Source organism: Sinocyclocheilus grahami, unplaced genomic scaffold, assembly GCF_001515645.1.
Source record: "Sinocyclocheilus grahami isolate Dianchi unplaced genomic scaffold, SAMN03320097.WGS_v1.1 scaffold822.1, whole genome shotgun sequence".
NCBI lineage: Eukaryota > Metazoa > Chordata > Actinopteri > Cypriniformes > Cyprinidae > Sinocyclocheilus > Sinocyclocheilus grahami.
Genome location: NW_015506001.1, coordinates 860368 through 880133, shown reverse-complemented (window position 1 = coordinate 880133; position 19766 = coordinate 860368). Strand labels below are relative to the sequence as shown.

Below are 19766 nucleotides of genomic sequence, written 5' to 3'. Positions count from 1 at the left end.
AAGCCAATACAGTGGACACTTGAGGTGTGGGGAGGAAGACAGACTGATGGTTTTTATGTTAGATGCAGTTTTGGTTATATCAATACTACCTAGCTCTGTCAGGTTAAAACCTCATCTTGTTCTGTTTGTTAAATATTTTTTTAATATATATTTTATACCTCCTGGGGTCGAAACTGTGTATGGTGCAGCAAATGCAGTTCATGTTGGTAATGGAGATTGAATTGTATTACAGAACAGCCGACACTTGAAGTAGCATTCAGTCATACTTTATTTTTTTCTATTTTCAATAGACCAGGTTCTCATGCTCGAGGTTCATGTCCCTGCAGAGTTTAGAAACCTTTAACTTTCTAGTAATCCTAAAGACCTTGATGAGCTTGTTCAGGTGTGTTTGATTAGGGTTAGAGCTAAACTCTGCAAGAAATTGGACCTCGAGGGCCAGAGTTGAGAACCCCAGGTATAGTCAAAATGAATAGTTTATGTGGTTATATTAATCAAAAAGATATTTGCAATATTTACATAATCATAGGGAGTAATATATATTCATAAAACTAAATGGGACATCTCGAACAAAACATATATAATTAAATCTACTTATTTACTATAGTAAATAGTAGGATTTACTTAATATTTGGATAAATGCAAGGTTCCTGTCTATAAAATAATAAATAAACTTTACTTACTTTAAACACAACTTTCAAATTAAATATAATTAAGTCATATTTACTTAATTAGGGTGCAATTAGATTTAATTTCTTCATGAATGTTAAGTTTAGTAAGTAGATTTTACTTAATAATAGCGAGTAAGTTCTACTTGATATTAGAGCAGTAAAACTTACTTTGAAAAAGAAAAAAAAACTTGTAAGATTTACTTAAAATGTGTTCATGCAATTTGTTACGAGGATTTTTTAGTGTACATAGCTAATGACCTGTACAACCCAAAGGCACACTTCCTTTGTTTATAACCTGTAACAGTTTTCAAACTCACTCATATTCACTCATTCACTGATGTTGGATCAGTCACCTAGTGTCACAAGCAAATCTTTATTTTCTCATATTTCTACACAACTTTGTGGTACCGAAGAAAATGAGTGTTAGGGACAGGACCGGGCAGTGATTTATTATTGTTTGCTCTCTTCCCAGGGTGGAAGTCTTTTCACCAGTGCCTTGTGGTCAGTTTTAATGCTCGCCAGTAGGCCGCCCTTGTTTCCCTCTGTCCCAGAGTAATCAATCTTCTCTCCTTTGAGAGTTGTCATTTGACCACCAAGAGACCTCAAGATGGCATCACCCGCACAGATATCCCATTTTTTGATGTACGTCACATGGATGTAAATATCGGCTGTCTCTTGTTCTTCATCAGTGGGGTCTAGAAGAGCTAGTACCTTATATCCTTTGGGGGAAAAAAGCACAAAGGTTGCAGTTGTATTTCCCCTGCTGCAGTCTACATTAGAAATTGCAATAGCCAAATATTTACTTCTGTATCTCTGTGAATATGTATATTCAATAGTAGGGTGCCATGTACATTTCATTTAAATGTCTTGAAAAAGTACTTATTACCAACCAACCAAACAATATACATAAAAAAAATGTTTTGTAGCATAAATATTAATATCAGCAAATAAGTATGGAGATTCATTGTTATTAATATTGCAACAACAAAAATAATGTTCCCAAGATACACTAGAGTCAAATGTTTGGGGTTGATTTTTGAATGTTTTTGAAAGAAGTCTCTTACACTCAGCAAGACTGTGATGATTTATTCATAAATGCAGTAAAACGAATCATGTGAAATATTTTTACAATTTTAAATAAATGTTTATATTGCAGTATATTTTTAAAATGTAATGTGTTCATGTGATGGCAAAGCTAAATTTTCAGTAACCATTACTCCAGTGTCACATGATCCTTAAAAAAAAAAAAAAATCGAATATATTGATTTGATGCTAAAGAAACACTTATTATTATTCCCAATTGTAAAAACAGTTGTGCTGATCAATATTTTGTGGAAGGAATGATAGTTTTTCAGGACTTTTTGATATTATAAAGTTCAAAAGAACATTATATGATTTTTTTTTTTTTTTTTTTATTACAATTAAAAGTCTTTTCTTTTACTTTAGTTCAATTAAAATCTTACTTACCCCAAACATTTGAATGACAATGTACAGTTTTTCTGTATAATTTTTTTTTTTTTTTTTTTTTTTTTTTTTGATAACATTAAAATGTCTTTACTGTCACTTTAGTTCAATTAAAATCTTACTGACCCCAAACATTTGAATGACAATGTACAGTTTTTCTCAACTGCTTTGGCACATTTTTCGAAACGAAATCAGAACGCTATTGCATGTCTGGAAAAGGTAGTAACTCACCCAAAACATTTAATTCATGCTTCAAAACCTAGTTATTGTGTCAGTGTCACCTAAATAAAAAGCGTTTTTGTCATTGAGCCACACTGGTCAAAATGTTTAGATATATTTTGCATATAACAAATAAATGGTGAAAAAACAAGAAAATTTCCTTTTGTTATATACAATTTAATTTCATATTTGTTATATGCATTTTATTCTACTTTTTTCACAGACTGCTTTCTATACTATACAAAAATTTCAGTTTTGTCACACTGAGCATTTTAGATAAATACTTCAACAGTAGGTAAAAATGTAGAGGGAAAAGTCACAAACTGAAATTTCACCATTGCTTATTCATTTTTACACACTCTGTTGTCTTCCCCTTACACCAACACCACCACACATTCTTACATATCTTCCTATTGCTCTTCCACAACAAGTAAATGTGAATGAGTGCATTTACATGCATACCAGTAAGCTGATGACTCACAAATATCAGCTTATTAAAATAACCATTTTTCCCCGTTTACATGAACATCAGTAACCTGACAATGCAAGTAAACTGAGTTTACATGACTTCATTAATTTCCCTGTAGTGACATCAAAATATAATCATTTGCGTATCTGACGCAAGAGTATTGTCAGTTGTGTTGTTAAATAAAGCTTGCAACATGTCAGCTGGAAACTTACAGCTCATATATTATTATCCTCATGCAGTTATAAATGCAGCATGAGATGAGAACACATTTGTATCATTTTCTGAGTCATAAATGAGTATGCATTTGTGATATTTTTCCTTCTTTCTTTACTGCAAAACGTTTGCGGTCTAAATGTGCTTAAAGGGTTCGTTCACCCAAAAATGAAAATTCTATCATTAATTACTCACCTTCATGTCGTTCCAAACCCGTAAGACCTTTGTTCATCTTCAGAACACAAATTAAGATATTTTTGATGGAATCAATGATATTGCCACAATCAACTCACAGAAACGTAGCAAGTACATCGGTAAAATAGTCCATGTGACATCGGGTTCAACCGTAATTTTACAAAGCTACGAGAATACTTTTTGTGCACAAAGAAAACAATAATAACAATTCAGCAATTTTTCTTTACCGTCTTCCACCATTTTGGAGAGTACCCCAGAACGTAATAAGCATTGTTCACGTTCAGTAGACAGCGGCGCATGCTAATCGTAAACAATGCACAAAAAGTATTCTCGTAGCTTCATAAAATTAAGGTTGAACCCCTGATGTCACATGGACTATTTTAATGATGTCCTTGCTATGTTTCTGTGCGTTGATCATGGTAATATCTGTCTATGGAGGGTCAGAGAGCTCTCAGATTCCATCAAAAATATCTTAATTTGTGTTCCGAAGATGAACGAAGGTCTTACGGGTTTGGAACGACATGAGGGTGAGTAATTAATGACCGAATTTAAATTTCTGGTGAACTATCCCTTTAAATCTGCAATAACAATGTGTTCCTGTCATGTATCACATATGCACACTTCAGCTTATTAAGCATAATCGGCTTAAGAACGTGCATGTAAATGCGCTCAATGTTCACAGTTTACATATAATACAAATTTACTGTACAAATTTAAATGTATTTATACAGCACTGCTGCAGCTGTTTAGGGTTGTGACGTTCATCCTCGTTAAAAAAAATGATAGTGATTGTGCTGGGCAAACTATATATATACATTATATATATATATATATATATATATATATATATATATATATATATATATATGCTGCTTCCAAACTTGATTGATTAGCATGATTGTGATCTCCATTTCATTAAAATGGCAAGTAGGGTTTCAAAGGAGCAGAAACTTTCCAGTGATTTTCTGGAAACTTTCCAAAATTTTCTGAAAATGTACACATTTTTTCCCAAAAGTGTCCAAAAAAGTTCACAATTTTCCAAAAAATCTGAAAACTTTCAGGAAATGTTCCATCCCTTTGCAAGCCATTTGCTAACTTAGCAACCATTCCATGTCTGATATTTAAGGAATTTACACGCTTGTCTTCCGGTTCCTGTCTGCCGTGCTGCTGAGTGGCTTGCGACTGTAGCTCCGTGTAGCTTCGCTTTTCTGTTGAATCTCTACAGATCTCTATCTCTTACGATCACTCTCTGTTGTTTAAAGAGATAATATTAGAAATATGGTGGGAATTAAGTTATATTTTATCAATCAAACTAATCTGATTTGGCCGAGTAATGGCTTCTTCTCCTGCTATTGTTGTTTGCACCGCTTGCCACATGTATAGTTTAGCTCTCTCTGTCGGCGACGAGGGATTCACATGTGATAAATCCAGGGAAATAGTTAGGCTGACAGAGAAAATTTCTGAATTAGAGACATGCATCCAAACTTTAATTGAGGATAGTAAGAATGTGAGGGCTCTAGATACATCTTTGGATGCGACTAGCTCAGGGAGTCTTGTACATTGTTTGGTTCCGGTTACAATGCCTCTGCAGCAGGGCGACTGGTTGACATAGTCGTGGGTCGAAACACCGCTGATCCATTCCGATCAAAACATCAAACAGGTTCTCCCCACTCAGTGACGCACCCACTGAGAAACCTGATGAAAGTGCTCTAGTTATTGGCGATTCTATTCTACGGAATGTGAAAATAGAGACACCAGCCACCATAGTCCAATGTTTACCAGGAGCCAGAACGCCTGACATCTTGGCAAATGTAAAAGTGCTGGCTAATGCTAAACGTAAATTTAGTAAGATTGTTATTCACACTGGCGCTAATGATGTTCGACTTTGCCAGTCGGAGATCACTAAAAATAACATTAAAGTGTGAACTTGCAAGTACGATGTCAGACACTGTAATATGCTCTGGTCCCCTCCCTGCTTACCGTGGTGATGAGATGCATAGCAGACTGTCATCACTCAATGGCTGGATGTCTAAGTGGTGCCCGCAGAATAACATAGGTTTCATAGACAATTGGACAAGTTTTTGGGGCAGACCTCATCTGTTGAAAAGAGATGGTCTTTATCCCTCCTGGGGTGGTGCCACTCTTCTCTCTAGAAATATGGCACATAGTCTTAAGAGTTTGCACCTGACTAACTGGGGCCCAGGTCAGGAAGCAGACAGACTGGCTAAATTTATAACAATATTTTCAGTATTTCTCAGAGGGGCCGGGCTTCAAGTATAACTCGTTTGAAGTAATGGTGCTTCATATTACATTATCCAGAGAAACAAGTTTTAAAGGGGTCATATGATATTGCTAAAAAGAACATTATTTTGTGTATTTGGTGTAATGAAATGTGTTCAGGAAACAGTCCTCCATAAAATGTGCTTCACACATCTGAATATTTGGGTTGAACTGTTCTGGAACAGTGTTGTAAATACAACTTAACCACTGATTTCTAGTTGTGTCCTCTTTTGGAAGGCCAAACAAAGTAGTTTCATTTTCACAATGAAACACACGGCAACAACAATACTACAGCGAGAATCAAAGTTATAACTTCTTTCTTTGCGTGAACATTTGGGCGGTGTTATGCAAATCTTCCCACATCATGATGTAGACATGTGGGGGCGTGTTTAAACGAGGCGTTATAGGAGGGCGTGGACAAGTCTTAACTTTTATAAAGAATATCTCTTTGGATTTGAGACTTTAGTCTTTGCAACTTTACAGATCTTCTTTATGCACCAAGAGCTTGTAACACTCCAAAGAGAAAGGAAAATTTTGAAAACGCATCATATGACCCCTTTAATGATAAATCCCCTGTGATGTTTGTGCTGGCTACTGTATACAGGTCACCAGGGCACCATACAGACTTCATTAAAGAATTGGCTGATTTTATATCAGAGTTAGTGCTGGCTGCAGATAAAGTTTTAATTGTTGGTGATTTTAATATCCATGTTGATAATGAAAAAGATGCATTGGGAATGCAACAACTCTATTGGGGTTAGACAACATGTGTCAGGACCTACTCATTGTCGAAATCATACTCCAGATTTAATACTGTCACATGGAATTGATGTTGATGGTGTTGAAATTATGTAGTGATGATATCTCAGATCATTATCTAGTCTTGTGCAAACTTCATATAGCTAAAACTGTAAATTCTACTCCTTGACACAAGTATGGTAGAACTTGGTAGAATCTTTTCTAGCATTTTAGATACGGTTGCTCCTTTACGTTTAAGGAAGTTTAAGGAAAACAGTCTGACACCATGGTATAATGAGCACACTCGCACCCTAAAGAGAGCAGCCCGGAAAATGGAGCGCAGCTGGAGGAAAACAAAACTAGAGGTATTTCATATTGCTTGGCGGGAAATTACCCTATCCTACAGAAAAGCATTAAAAACTGCTAGATCTGATTACCTTTCGTCTCTTTTAGAAGATAACAAACATAACCCTAGGTATTTATTCAATACAGTGGCTAAATTAACGAAAAATAAAGAATCAACAGGTGTTGACATTTCCCAACAGCACAGCAGCAATGAATTTATGAACTACTTTACTTCCAAGATCAATACTATTAGAGATAAAATTGTAACCATGCAGCCGTCAGCTACAGTATCACATCATAGATCTATATCTATGATAGATATATCATAGATCAGGGGATCTATGTGCTATAGATCCCCTGAGGAACAATTACACTCATTCTCTACTATAGGAGAGGAAGAATTGAATACAATTGTTAAATCATCTAAACCAACAACATGTATGTTAGACCCTATTCCATCTAAGCTCCTAAAAGAGGTGCTTCCAGAAGTCATAGATCCTCTTCTGACTATTATTAATTCATCATTGTCATTAGGATATGTCCCCAAAACCTTCAAACTCGCTGTTATTAAGCCTCTCATCAAAAAACCACAACTTGACCCCAAAGAACTAGTTAATTACAGACTGATCTCAAATCTCCCTTTTTTGTCCAAGATACTAGAAAAGGTTGCATACTTACAATTATATTCCTTCTTAGAGAAAAACAGTATCTGTGAGGATTTCCAGTCAGGATTTAGACCGTATCATAGTACTGAGACTGCTCTCAATAGAGTTACAAATGACCTGCTCTTATCATCTGATCGCAGTTGTATCTCTCTATTAGTGCTACTGGATCTTAGCACTGCAATCGACACTACTGACCACAACATTCTTTTGAATAGACTAGAAAACTTTGTTGGCATTAGTGGAAGTGCATTAGCATGGTTCAAATCGTACTTATCTGACCACCATCAATTCGTAGCAGTGAATGAAGAGGTATCATATCAATCACAAGTGCAGTATGGAGTACCTCAAGGCTCAGTACTAGGGTCGTTACTTTTCGCGCTTTACATGTTACCCTTGGGAGATATCATCAGGAAACACGGTGTTATGCTGAATGCTGATGATACTCCGCTCTATATTCCTTCGCAGCCCGGCTAAACATACCAATTTTAAAAAAACGGAATGCATAGTCGATATAAAAAACTGGATGATGAGTAATTTCTTACTGCTAAATTCTGAAAAAAAGAGGTGTTAATTATAGGACCTAAAACCTCCGCATGTAATAACCTATAACACTCTCTAACACTTGATGGCTGCTCTGTTAATTCTTCGTCATCAGTTAGGAACCTAGGTGTGCTATTTGATAGCAATCTTTCCTTTGAAAGCTACGTTTCTAGCATTTGTAAAACTGCATTTTTCCATCTCAAAAATATATATAAATTATGACCTATGCTTTCAATGTCAAATGCAGAAATGTTCATTAATGCGTTCATGATCTCAAGGTTAGATTATTGTAATGCTTTATTGGGTGGTTGTTCTGCACGCTTCCATGCTCCAAATTGCAGCAGCTAGAGTTCTTACTAGAACCAGGAAGTATGACCAGATTAGCCCAGTTCTGTCAACACTGCACTGGCTCCCTATTAAACATCGTATAGATTTTAAAATCTTGCTTATTACTTATAAAGCCCTGAATGGTTTAGCACCTCAGTATTTGAATGAGCTCTTATTGCATTATAGTCCTACTGCATTCTCAAAACTCTGGCAATTTGATAATACCTAGAATATCAAAATCAACTGCGAGCGGCAGATCCCTTTCCTATTTAGTGCCCAAACTCTGGAATAACCTACCTAACATTGTTTGGGAGGCAGACACACTCTGTCAGTTTAAATCTAGATTAATGACCCATCTCTTTAACCTGGTTTACACATAACACACTAACACATTTCTAATCTTCAAATCCGTTAAAGGATTTTTAGGCTGCATTAATTAGGACAACCGGAACCGAGAACACTTCCCATAACCCCCAATACACTTGCTACATCGTTAGAAGAATGGCATCTACGCTAATATTAGTCTGTTTCTTTCTTATTCCGAGGTCACCGTAGCCACCAGATCCAGTCTGTATCCAGATCAGATGGTCACTGCAGTCACCCGGATCCAGTACGTATCCAGCACCTAGGAGATATGACCTCGACAGCCCTGAATGTCAGTGGAGATCAGGACAACTAGATGTGTCCCAGAGACAGATCCCCAGTGAAAACCTTGTCTCCTAGACAGCCACCGGGACAAGACCACAGGAACCAGTTGAGTCCTCTGCACAATGAGACTTTGCTGCAGCCTGGAATGGAACTGCTGGTTTCGTCTGGCCAGAGGACAACTGGACCCCGACTGAGCCTGGTTTCTCCCAAGGATTTTTTCTCCATTCTGTCACCGATGGAGTTTTGGTTCCTTGCCGCTGTTGCTTCTGGCTTGCTTAGTTGGGGACACTTAATTTCCAGCAATATGGTCGACTTGATTGCACAGATACTATTTAAACTGAACTGAGCTGGACGATGACATCACTGAATTCAATGATGAACTGCCTTTAACTGAAAATTTAGTGTTTACTATTGTCATTTTGCATTATTGACACACTATTTTCCTATTTAATGCTGTAAAGTTGCTTTGACAATCTGTATTGTTAAAAGCGCTATATAAATAAAGGTGACTTGACTGGGCTTGTCTGATAGATTTTGATAATTGAACAAATAATTTTGCATGTGATGGTTCACACAATGAAAGACCATTTAGAAGTTGTGAAGAGTTTGACAATTTCACAGTGAATCAACTCATCAGTTTTGAATAACAGGCCATGTGCATTTAGTTATTGTGCAAATTTTAGACAATTGCACTTACTCATTTGCACACATGCCAAAACACGCACAATTTGCTTAAATAAGAAATTCAAATCTGATGTGAAAAAGAAACTTATTGTTTTGAGAAAAAAAAAACTCATTTGAGAACTGAGCCAAAGTGATTGAGAAAAACTGTAAAACATTTTTTTTTCAAAAGGGGATGATTTACAGAATGCAGTACCTGCACCCCCTGCTGGTATAATTTCCGTATTGTTGCCAAAGGCCACCTGAACAAAGCTCTTCACCTTGCCTGAGTGTGAGCGTGAAACAATCACCTTAGGAACGTTTGTGTTGTAGGAAGCACGAGGTGCCACATTGGATCCCTCTCCAACAAAACCCCATGCTGAGGATGAGAACACACGTTTGAGCACCACAGTGTGAATTCATTAAAAACACAAGGTCAGAACAGAACAGTGCAAGTATAATGACCATTACTGTCCTCATAGATAATAGTGAACCATTATAATTGTCATTAAAGACACTAGAAATTATAATAGTAACTGGCTAATTTAAAGTCTCATATTAATATATTGTTAATACACTTAATCATTACACATTGGTAATGTTAATCATTAAACACTGTGTAATTCCTCTCAAAGAATCACATATTTGTTGTTGCCAATTTACAAAATATTTGCAAAAAATTTACTGTGAAAACCACAAATCATTTATTCCTCTGAACATCACTACACTCCCAAAATGCCTCCTGGATCCAAAGCCACCTGCTAATCTGGTTTTGCATATAAACCTAAAAATAACACACCTGTGTACCCAGTGAAGGGTTTGTGAATCACGCCTATAACAGGATCCCCGTCCACAGCCACACACACCATAGTGGTGACATACTTCTGGAGATTTTCTGTTGAAAGCACAAACAGGATTTATATCCTGGTACAGCACCTTTGCACTGAAGAAACATAAAACTGTTCCTCATACTATAACAGCAGAACTTACTAAATAAAACTACAAATTAAAAAAAAAATGCAACTCAAACAAAGATAACCTACATAAATAATGTGATTCAAGAAATTCAATTTCTTCCTGCTTCTTTCCTGAAATGCTTGCAGTTAAAAAGGCAACTAATTTACATTAGGAATAAAGAGTTGCACCAGACCTGTGTATTCCTGAGTGGCATCCAGTGGATCAATCCAAACTGTGATCCTTTCTGCAGGAACCTCCTTCACCCCTGAGACCTTTCCCAGAATTTCTTCAGGAATGATGCGTGTCCACACAGTGGCCTCACCCTCGGCATTAGCATGTTCTTCTGAGTTCACCTGCAAACATTGCAAAGGAAACCACACTTTGAGAACATTTATGCAGCGGTTTCTGTTACTTCCCCTGAATTTAGGGGTTAAAAACCGAAAAAGTAATAGATGGACAACCAAAACCACACCTCTTTTGGATTACCCATGACATCATAGAATAAAGACTTGAAATTCCTTGAACACACCAATGAAGAATGAGACAGCCTGAACAACTTGACTGAACAACATCATCACAAATGATCACTCTTACTGTAACTACAATATTTTGTGGGATCTTTTACTCTTGGCAAAACATACAACAGGGTCATTCCGTGTCAAATCAAACCAATTTTAGAAAATTCCCATTCAAATTTTTAATTGTCAAATCTTTTTTTTCTGAAAAAGATAAACATGTATAGTGATGAAAACCAAAATATTAAATGTCAATTTACTGAGCAATCCACAATTTTGTAGAATATGGAAGTATATGGGTAGCAAAATTCATTTTGAAATGTAATATGCAAAATGACAATGCAATATGTAAAATGGCAATGTATCTCTGTATGATGTAAATTCTGTAAATTTTCCTATACATATGTACAACATTTAGTGCAAAATGAAAATTGAATTGTATAATTTACATTTGCCATTTCCTACACTAGTTTTAAAGGGGTCATATGATGCGATTTCAAGTTTTCCTTTCTCTTTGGAGTGTTACAAGCTGATTGTGCATAGATAAGATCCCTGAAGTTGCAAAGACTAAAGTCTCAAAACCGAAGAGATATTCTTTATCAAAGTTAAGACTCTGCCACGCCCCCCTAAAACGGCTCGTTCTAACATGCCCCCACATATCTACCTCACTATGTGGAAATATTAGCATAATGCTGCCCAAATGTGCACGCAAAGAAAGAAGGCGTGGTTTCAGTAACTGCAGTTAGTGTTGACGCAGCCATGTCAGGGAGACACGGTGTTTCTAGGCGAAAGTAAAAGCACTTTATTTGGCCTTCCGAAAGCAGATGCATTTAGAAATCTTTAAGATTACTTACAACAGAACAGCAATGCATTTTATGGACGACCGTTTCGTGAACCTAGGAGAGGAGGTAATTCTGACTTTGCTATGACAATCTGGTGCTTCTGAATCAGCTGCTGTTTTGTTATTAGTTTAAGTATTTGCTATTGACTGTTCAAATGCGGAGTTTTGCGCATCGTGTGTGTGTGTGCGTGTGCGTGTGTGAGAAAGAGAGAGAGAGCGCGTCACATCAAAGTGGAGTCAGCTGTCTTAACCGTGGCTTGTGTACTGCAAACACATACCAGCTTCATCACTGTGTCTGTCACGCGAGTCTGTTCCCCTTTCGGGCTCTGTCTTTACATTTACTTTGAAAGATGAAGCTCGCGATTATGGTAAGGGGCGTTACATTTCCGACGAGTGCTTGCGGTGTTCACAATGCACTGGGTCAGCTGGCCAATCAGAGCAGACTGCGCTTGTCGGAACGATGGACAGTATTTGCATCATATGACCCCTTAAATATGTAAATTAAAAACATATTTTAATGTTTTTTTAATGTTCAAAATTAAAATGAAATTGTATTACCCAAATTGATGAGATATGTTTAACATGTCCAAGCAAAAACTGTAGCAAAATTATCATTTAAATGCCATTTTTCCTAAATGCATTTAGACTTACGGGTAGGACACATGGGATTGCATTTTCATTGTGATAATTGTAGCAAAATGCAGTGTGAATTTCAAAATGCACTCTGAGCCAAATGTGCAGCAAAATGGTAGCAAAAATGGTGATTTAAATGTCTTTTATTTTTCTTAAATGTATTGACACTAGTGATGGGCGCATTCGAAACACTGCTTCACGAAGCTTCGAAACATTTGTGAATCTTTTGTTTCGAGTCAGTGTTTCGGAGCGCATATCAAACCAGTTCACAGCCAGGTCACGTGATTTTAGCAAACGAAGCTTTGTTACGTCACACTGTTTCGAAACTCTGATGGTTCACCACTAGGGGGTGTTGATCTCAAAGTGAACCCATGAACCACTTCTGGTCATAGACTGTAAAAAAAGATGGATGACGCGTCTCCACTTCCTACCACTATAGAAAAGTTAAGCCAAAGCATCTCAGTATGGCCACTGCCATCTTGAGTAAATGACGTCATTTGGAGCCAGAGTCCGCGCAGTAGAGATTCGTTTGGAGCCAGAGTCTGCACAGTTGTGTCGTGAGGTGGAGCTGTGGTATCAAACTCCCTCCCAAACTCCCGCAGACCCAATCAACAATGCGACACGCCCATTTTTATAGCATTAAATTACTAGCTAAAATCAAACCTATCACAAAATGAAGAATTGAACATATCAGCGTGATATCAACTACTTTAAAAGACCAAAACCATCTTTCGGAAAATAGACCCTTTTCACAGTGACGTCAGCTAACTTCCACTTTCCCGCAAAGCAGTGTATCTGTACTTCCGTTATGCCTTTACACCGGAGACTTCTCGGGGAAATGTGAAAAAACTTGAAATATGAAAGGCGTTAGTTAGAAGTTCAGACTAATAATGTTAATGTGCTTACAGTCGGGTTCTTTTGCGAACGTTTTCTGCATCTGCTTTAGATGGGTGGCTTGCTTGCTTTCAGATTTGTATGACAACGATTATGTGTCCACACAAAATACATTGAAACCTTCTCACTTTTTTCGGTTTATGTCATTCCTTGGATAATTTGTGAGTACACTGTGTAAATTAAATTCCATGTATAGTTCGGCAATAAAAAGACAACGTGATTTAGATTACTTAAATTCCTCCATTAAATTTCGCTTTAACTACATGAATACTGTGTTTTTACTTTGTGAATTATTATTGATTAAAATGACAATTTTTAATCATATTTTATTTTCGTTATAGGCTATGCAATGTGATCTTTAAAAAAAACAGCTATGACCTACTTTTTATATTTATTTACACAAACGCTGTTATCTGTTTTTAACTGTAAAAGCTTTTTATATAAACTTAATACATTTAATATTTCTGAATTACATTAAATAATAAAACGGAAAATTATAGATCCCATTTTATTGATATTTAAAGCTGCAGTCCATAAGTTTTGCCTCTTTGTCGCCATCTCTGTTTGAAAACCTGGAATTGCAGCATTATCTAGCTTGCGTGGGTTGTGCGGCTGCACGGCTCCAGCACGGATGAATGAAATGTTCTGAAAAGTATGTGTGGCAGTCAGTCCCCGCACCGGTGTAGATATTTACTGTTCTTCGCAATCACAGATTCTAGCCTACGTCTTGGAATATGACCCAAATAAGAATTTTCACCGTATACTGCCATCTGAACAATTAACAAGTCTGCCACGTTTGTTCTGACCAACTGAGGAAAAAAAGCATTACTCTCACTCTCAATGGTGATTAAATCTAAAGATCGGTTAGCTCATTTCATATCGAACTATTCAAATTATTATTATTGTTATACTTTATTCTCAAATGATTAATGTTAACAACATCAGCATTGGTGATTATGAGTATAGTGCGTATTAGCGTGTAGATTTCAATTTCTGCACAGTCTAATCTAATTGTCATACTCTTCGAATTTCATATTAAATGGGTCATATGATGCGATTTCAAGTTTTCATTTCTCTTTGGAGTGTTACAAGCTGATTGTAAGCTGAGTGCTTGTGGTGTTCGGCCAATCACAATGCACTGGGTCAGCTGTCCAATCAGAGCAGACTGCGCTTGTCGGAAGGAGGGACTTTGTAGAAAACGAAGCGTTTGAGAGAGATGGGGCATAGAGGACCTACAATAATGTACAGTATTTGAAAAATAATGTGTTTTTTGAACATTAAAGCATGTCAACATATTCTGTTACACCAAATACACAAAATAATGATCTTTAAAAAAAAGCATCATATGACCCCTTTAAGAAATTATTTTAATCCAAAAAGCTAATTATGCTCCCTTCAAACTGGTTTTCTTTAAAATACAAATCTTTGTAATCCCAGGCTATCTGTAATCAGAAGCACATTTATAACTGGAATATAATTTAATTTAATTAACATATGTTTCATAAACACACAATTCTTTCTGGATTACAATCCGCCATCAAAATGATACATTTAATTATTCCAGCTGCTGTGAGAAAAGGTTATAAACGATCGGACATCTGCAGGATCCTCACATGCGATAGCCTTGTAGCTGGGTCAACTTCTTTGTTTACAGAAGTGATGTAATGACACAGTGCCATGCTCGAATTTCCCGCGAAAACCTACCTGTACCACTCAAATTAGAAAACATTATTATAAGATAACCGTTGTGAATCGGGCTAAAGGCTGGTTATGTACTTGCTCAAATATTGATTTCGGATTATTTTTAACAAAAAAAAGTTACGGACTGCAGCTTTAAATAGTACAAGCTTGTTATGTTGAACTATTCTTGTACATACAGGTGCTGTATTAAGCAGGACATAAATTACTGAATGAAAAGTCTTTCTGTTACCACATGTAAATGTCTTAAATGTTTGTTTATTTGAGAAATATATCTAACCAACTTCATCTAACTGCAATAACGACAGCAAACGCGCGAGAGTCGCGGGAATCAGTGACTGCAGTGTTCCGTTTTCAACTCCTCCCTCGACTTCAAGCGGCAAATCTCGCCGATCGGTATTCGGAAAGTTCGTTTGAGATGCCAGACGCCTCTACCTGAATGAGGACGAGAATAGACAGCAGCAGTCATCCTCTAATCGTATTTGTGGCAGTTGTACAAGCGTCTGGGTGAACTCCATGCTGGTAGCAATAGCGCTTTACTATGCTGGCAGAAGTAAGAATACCCTGCTTCGCGTCAGTTTCTACTGATACTGACGTCATGTGAAAAGGGCCTATTGTATTGGAAGTGTAATTTATTTTGGGACTTATCAAGTCCCATTAGTTTACATGGAGAGGGTGGGGTTTATGTCCTGTACTGCAGTCAACCACCAGGGGGCGATCAAAGAGCCTGCAGCTTCACTTTTCAGGACGTGTGAGGCACACCCGCTTCTGGTTGCCCAGTTAATCATGTGACATGAAAACCCATGAAATTGTACTATTAAAAAAAACAAAGAATTCAGGGCCAGATTTCGTGGGTTAAACAAAAGATAACTTCCCTTTAACACAGATGGTTATATCGTTTAAAAAATGTGTGAAAACATTCAGTACTTTCAACCTACAAATCACATCATACCTTAAAAATAACAAAATGAGCTTACGATAGAATTAAATCCACCTCCTTCTCCTGACTGATAACACTACACTTGCCTGCTGGTTTTTATAGACAACTCTAATGAAAACTCTTAATTAAATAATTACATTAATTATTTAATGAATTAATTGATTTATTTAGTTCATTGTGTGTTAAGGGTTTGATTATACTTAAAACACATAACACAAGCACTAATATTTAATAGTATTTCGGTGTTTATTATTTATTTAAAAAAATATATATTTCTAAAAAACATTTCCATTTGTTTTGTAAGTTTGGTCTGAGTTCTTGATGCTTTTACAACGTTTTCACCAGCAGGTGTCGCCAGCAAGTGCTTCTAAACATCGAATAATTTTTCGAAGCAATCGATTCAATACTTCGAAAAGCTTAATTTCTCCCATCACTAATTGACACTTACACTTAAGAGGTTTGAATTGCATTTTCATTAAATACCCTGCGATCAGTATAGACTAGTCAATGTGGATTTGAAAATGCATTCCGAGCCGATCACGCCCCCAACCTGTCAATCATTATATAAAGGCGCGGCAAACAAGACGCATAATAGGTCAATATTCCACATTAACCAAACGCTTTTCACCTGCCTCAACATCTCTTACTGTTTTACACTCCGATTGATGCACATAAGTAAACAGACAGTGCAATTCTACATTTACTTGCCACCTTACACCGTAGCTACACCGGACGTGACAGTTGTCGTGTCACATCGCGCCGCATCCAGTGTAGACAGCATCGCTCATTATAATGGGTTCAATACTGTCCTTTGTCACGCCGCTCGCGTCCGGTGTTGATACGGTGTTGCCTTCCTGTCTTCAGATCCCTCAATCTGTAGTGTTTACACTCCGGTTGATGCCCGTGACCATACAGAAAACGCTGCTACTCCTGCCTGCCCCAGATGACACTTCACCAGTCCGATCTAGACGCAGCTGTCAAGTGAGACAACTTAATATTAAAAATCACGGGCATCAATCGCGGAGTCCGCTGGCTGTAAAAAGTGAGAGCACTTGTGGCAGGCGCGTGACGTTTAGGTGCCACGGAAAACGTGCTATGTTACGGATTAAAAGAGAGGAATAAAATATAATGTAAGGTGGTAAATAAGTGTAGAATTTGCTTACGTGCATCACCTGCAATGCTTAGGTGCTCGGGGACACGTGATCCATTATAGAAAATAAAGTATGGTAGCAAATAGGTAAAAGTGTCTGTTTGATTATGTGCATCAATCGAAGTGTAAAACAGAGATGTTGAGGCAGGTGAAAAGCGTTTGGTTAATGGGATATATTTACATCTATTGCAGGGCTGTACAGTGCGACATTTGTCACACGTGCTATGAAAAAACTAGTCTGTGCGATGAATAAATGTACCACTGTAGCACGCGTGCGATACAGTTTTGCATGGTCATAACACAGCTGCTTAATGGTGTGAAGTGATTTCATTGTGCTTGTTTGTGTATGTGAGATTGATTATACTTGGTAGTTGGGGGTGTGCGATATGACGATTTTTGATCGTGGACGATTAAAATGTCTCCACGATCTGCTTTTGAAGAAATAACGTTGTACAGCGCACATTCTATCAGCTGCAGTTCTGGTACCTCCCTCCGTCTCAATATAATGTACAACGCCACATGCATTCACATCAGTGTTAACTCAGCGGTAGTTACTCTCACGGGACACTGCACTTATGCGCAGTCACAAAACTACATTATTTCCATCTACTTTAAAGCAATACCGGTTAAACCTTTAATTCATGTGCTGTTCTGCATGCGCTTTTCTGAGCGTGTACTCATGAAGCGCGCTCACACTTAGAGCCTGTCAAAAAGCGTCTGATTATTGGACTAAGTTGTCTTTCGTGTCTGATTGTGAAAAACACACAAGGTTTACATATAAACAGTTGGTTATGTCTAAAATGAAAGTAAACAGTTGAGAGAGAGCGTGCAGCTCTTAAAGGGACAGTAGCTACTAAACATGCTGCCACTGTCATTAAAGGGATAGTTCACCCAAAAATTAAATTTCTGTCATTTACTTATATTTTGTCCCAAACCTGTATTAATTTATTTTTTGTGCTGAACACAAAAGAAGATATTTTGAAGAATGTGAGTAACCAAACAGTAGCTGGTTCACACTGACTTTTACAGTAGGACAAAAATACCATGGAAGTCACTGGACCAGCAACTGCTTGGTTACCCACATTCTTCAAAAATAACGTTTATGTTCAACAGACTAAATAAACTAACTCAGGTTTAAAACAACTTGAGTAAATTATGGTATAAAAATGAAACACAATGACAGAATTGAAAGACATGATTTTCAGAATCACAGAAATAGTTTCATTTTTGGTGAACTATTCTTTTAATGTTAATACAACAACAAAACACAGAAAAAAAACACTCACTGCTCTTGACTGATGAACTTAGTCAGTTGCTTTAAAAAAAGTATAATTGATGTATATAGTGTATATAGTGTTTTATTTTAATATTTGTTCATTCAATTTCTTGAATGTTACTGCTAAATACTGTACCTGAAAAATACAGCACCGTTTGTTTTATTTGTATATTATGTGTATTTGTAATGTATATCTTTGTTCTTATTTTCTAATAACAAAGATAAAATAATGACAAAGATTTTTCATCTTTGCTCACTTTGGCCTAAATGTCTGCCATTCTTTTTTATTTTATATTTTCTTAAGGTGTAAGAGGTGTTATGTTTCTGCACTCTTCCATTTTTAGCAAATTAAGAAAACTTTTTGTGATGGTTTGTATTTTTTGTGCTCTGTATGTTCCATACAGTATGTTCTGATGTTCCATCAGTGCCTGTTTAAGTGATGAACTCCATTACTTGTGTTTGTTTTCAGACATGATAACAGACGTTTTATACTTGTGCTACAACTTTTTGGCCTGTGCTACAAAACTTTCAACCTCTGTAGCACCAGTGCTATGTGAAAAAAAAGTTAACGTACAGCCCTGTATTGTGCATCTTGTTGCTGAGCCCCACCGTTATATAATGATTGACAGGTTGGAGGCATGATCGGCTCGGAATGCATTTTCAAATCCACATCGACTTAGGGTGCTTTCACACCTGGCTCATTGTTTCGGAACCTGGCGCGTTTCCCCACTTAGCTCGGTTCGTTTGGGCATATGTGAACATGGCAATTGTGCCCGGATCCGCGCCAAAACAATCGGTCCGAGATCGCCTGAACGAGGTGGTCTCGGTTCGATTGAAAACGAACTCTGGAGCGGTTCGGTTGTAGTGAGAAAGCAATCCGATCTAACGGACTAACGAACCAGGCTATATCACAATGTATAATGGGTAATTACGTAAGTTCCGTGAAAAGCATTAGCTTTGTTGTTTTGCTAATACTTCAAAATTAACCATGTGAATGTCTGTGGGTGAGCACGTCTTCGTCATTCAAAATAAAGAAAGTGCACTTTTTCATTTTATAATGTCGTCTTATTGCTCTTCTTCCTAGTAGGTGCATTTTAAAAATGTTTTCCCAATGAATCCTGGACTCCTGCTCAAAATGATAAATTAATATAAGGACAGCTACAAAAAAAAAAAAAAAAAAAGCTGTTCCATCCTGACTGATGACAGCCGTGACAGCTAAGTGGAATCCCGGAAAAATAAACCATGGAACTTTGACCAATGAGAGAACAGTTTACTCGCGCGTCACGCGAGTAACGTGTATTAAAATTTTTTGTATTAAAAAATTTGGTCCGTTTAGAAACTTTGCTATGTGAAAGCGAACTGCACCAAGAATAAAAAGCAACATTGTAATAATTTTAATCCCTGTTTCGGAACAAAGCAATCAATCTACAG

At 37.0% G+C, this 19766-nt stretch overlaps 1 protein-coding gene across 2 annotated transcripts in view; it reads right to left on the bottom strand.

Moving 5' to 3' along the window:
* Positions 1-739: 739 nt before the first annotated feature.
* Positions 740-19766, bottom strand: part of bpnt2 (3'(2'), 5'-bisphosphate nucleotidase 2) — a 44596-nt gene continuing 25569 nt past the window's right edge. Inside the window, exons 2-5 of one of the 2 annotated variants that reach the window (XM_016247057.1) lie at positions 10582-10741; positions 10231-10326; positions 9649-9810; positions 740-1387 (exon numbers count right to left, since the gene is read on the bottom strand). In XM_016247057.1, the coding sequence (XP_016102543.1) occupies positions 1119-1387; positions 9649-9810; positions 10231-10326; positions 10582-10741 (687 nt within the window). In that variant the 3' untranslated portion in view covers positions 740-1118. The remainder of the gene's footprint in view (positions 1388-9648; positions 9811-10230; positions 10327-10581; positions 10742-19766) is intronic. The other variant, XM_016247058.1, reaches the window with a different exon arrangement.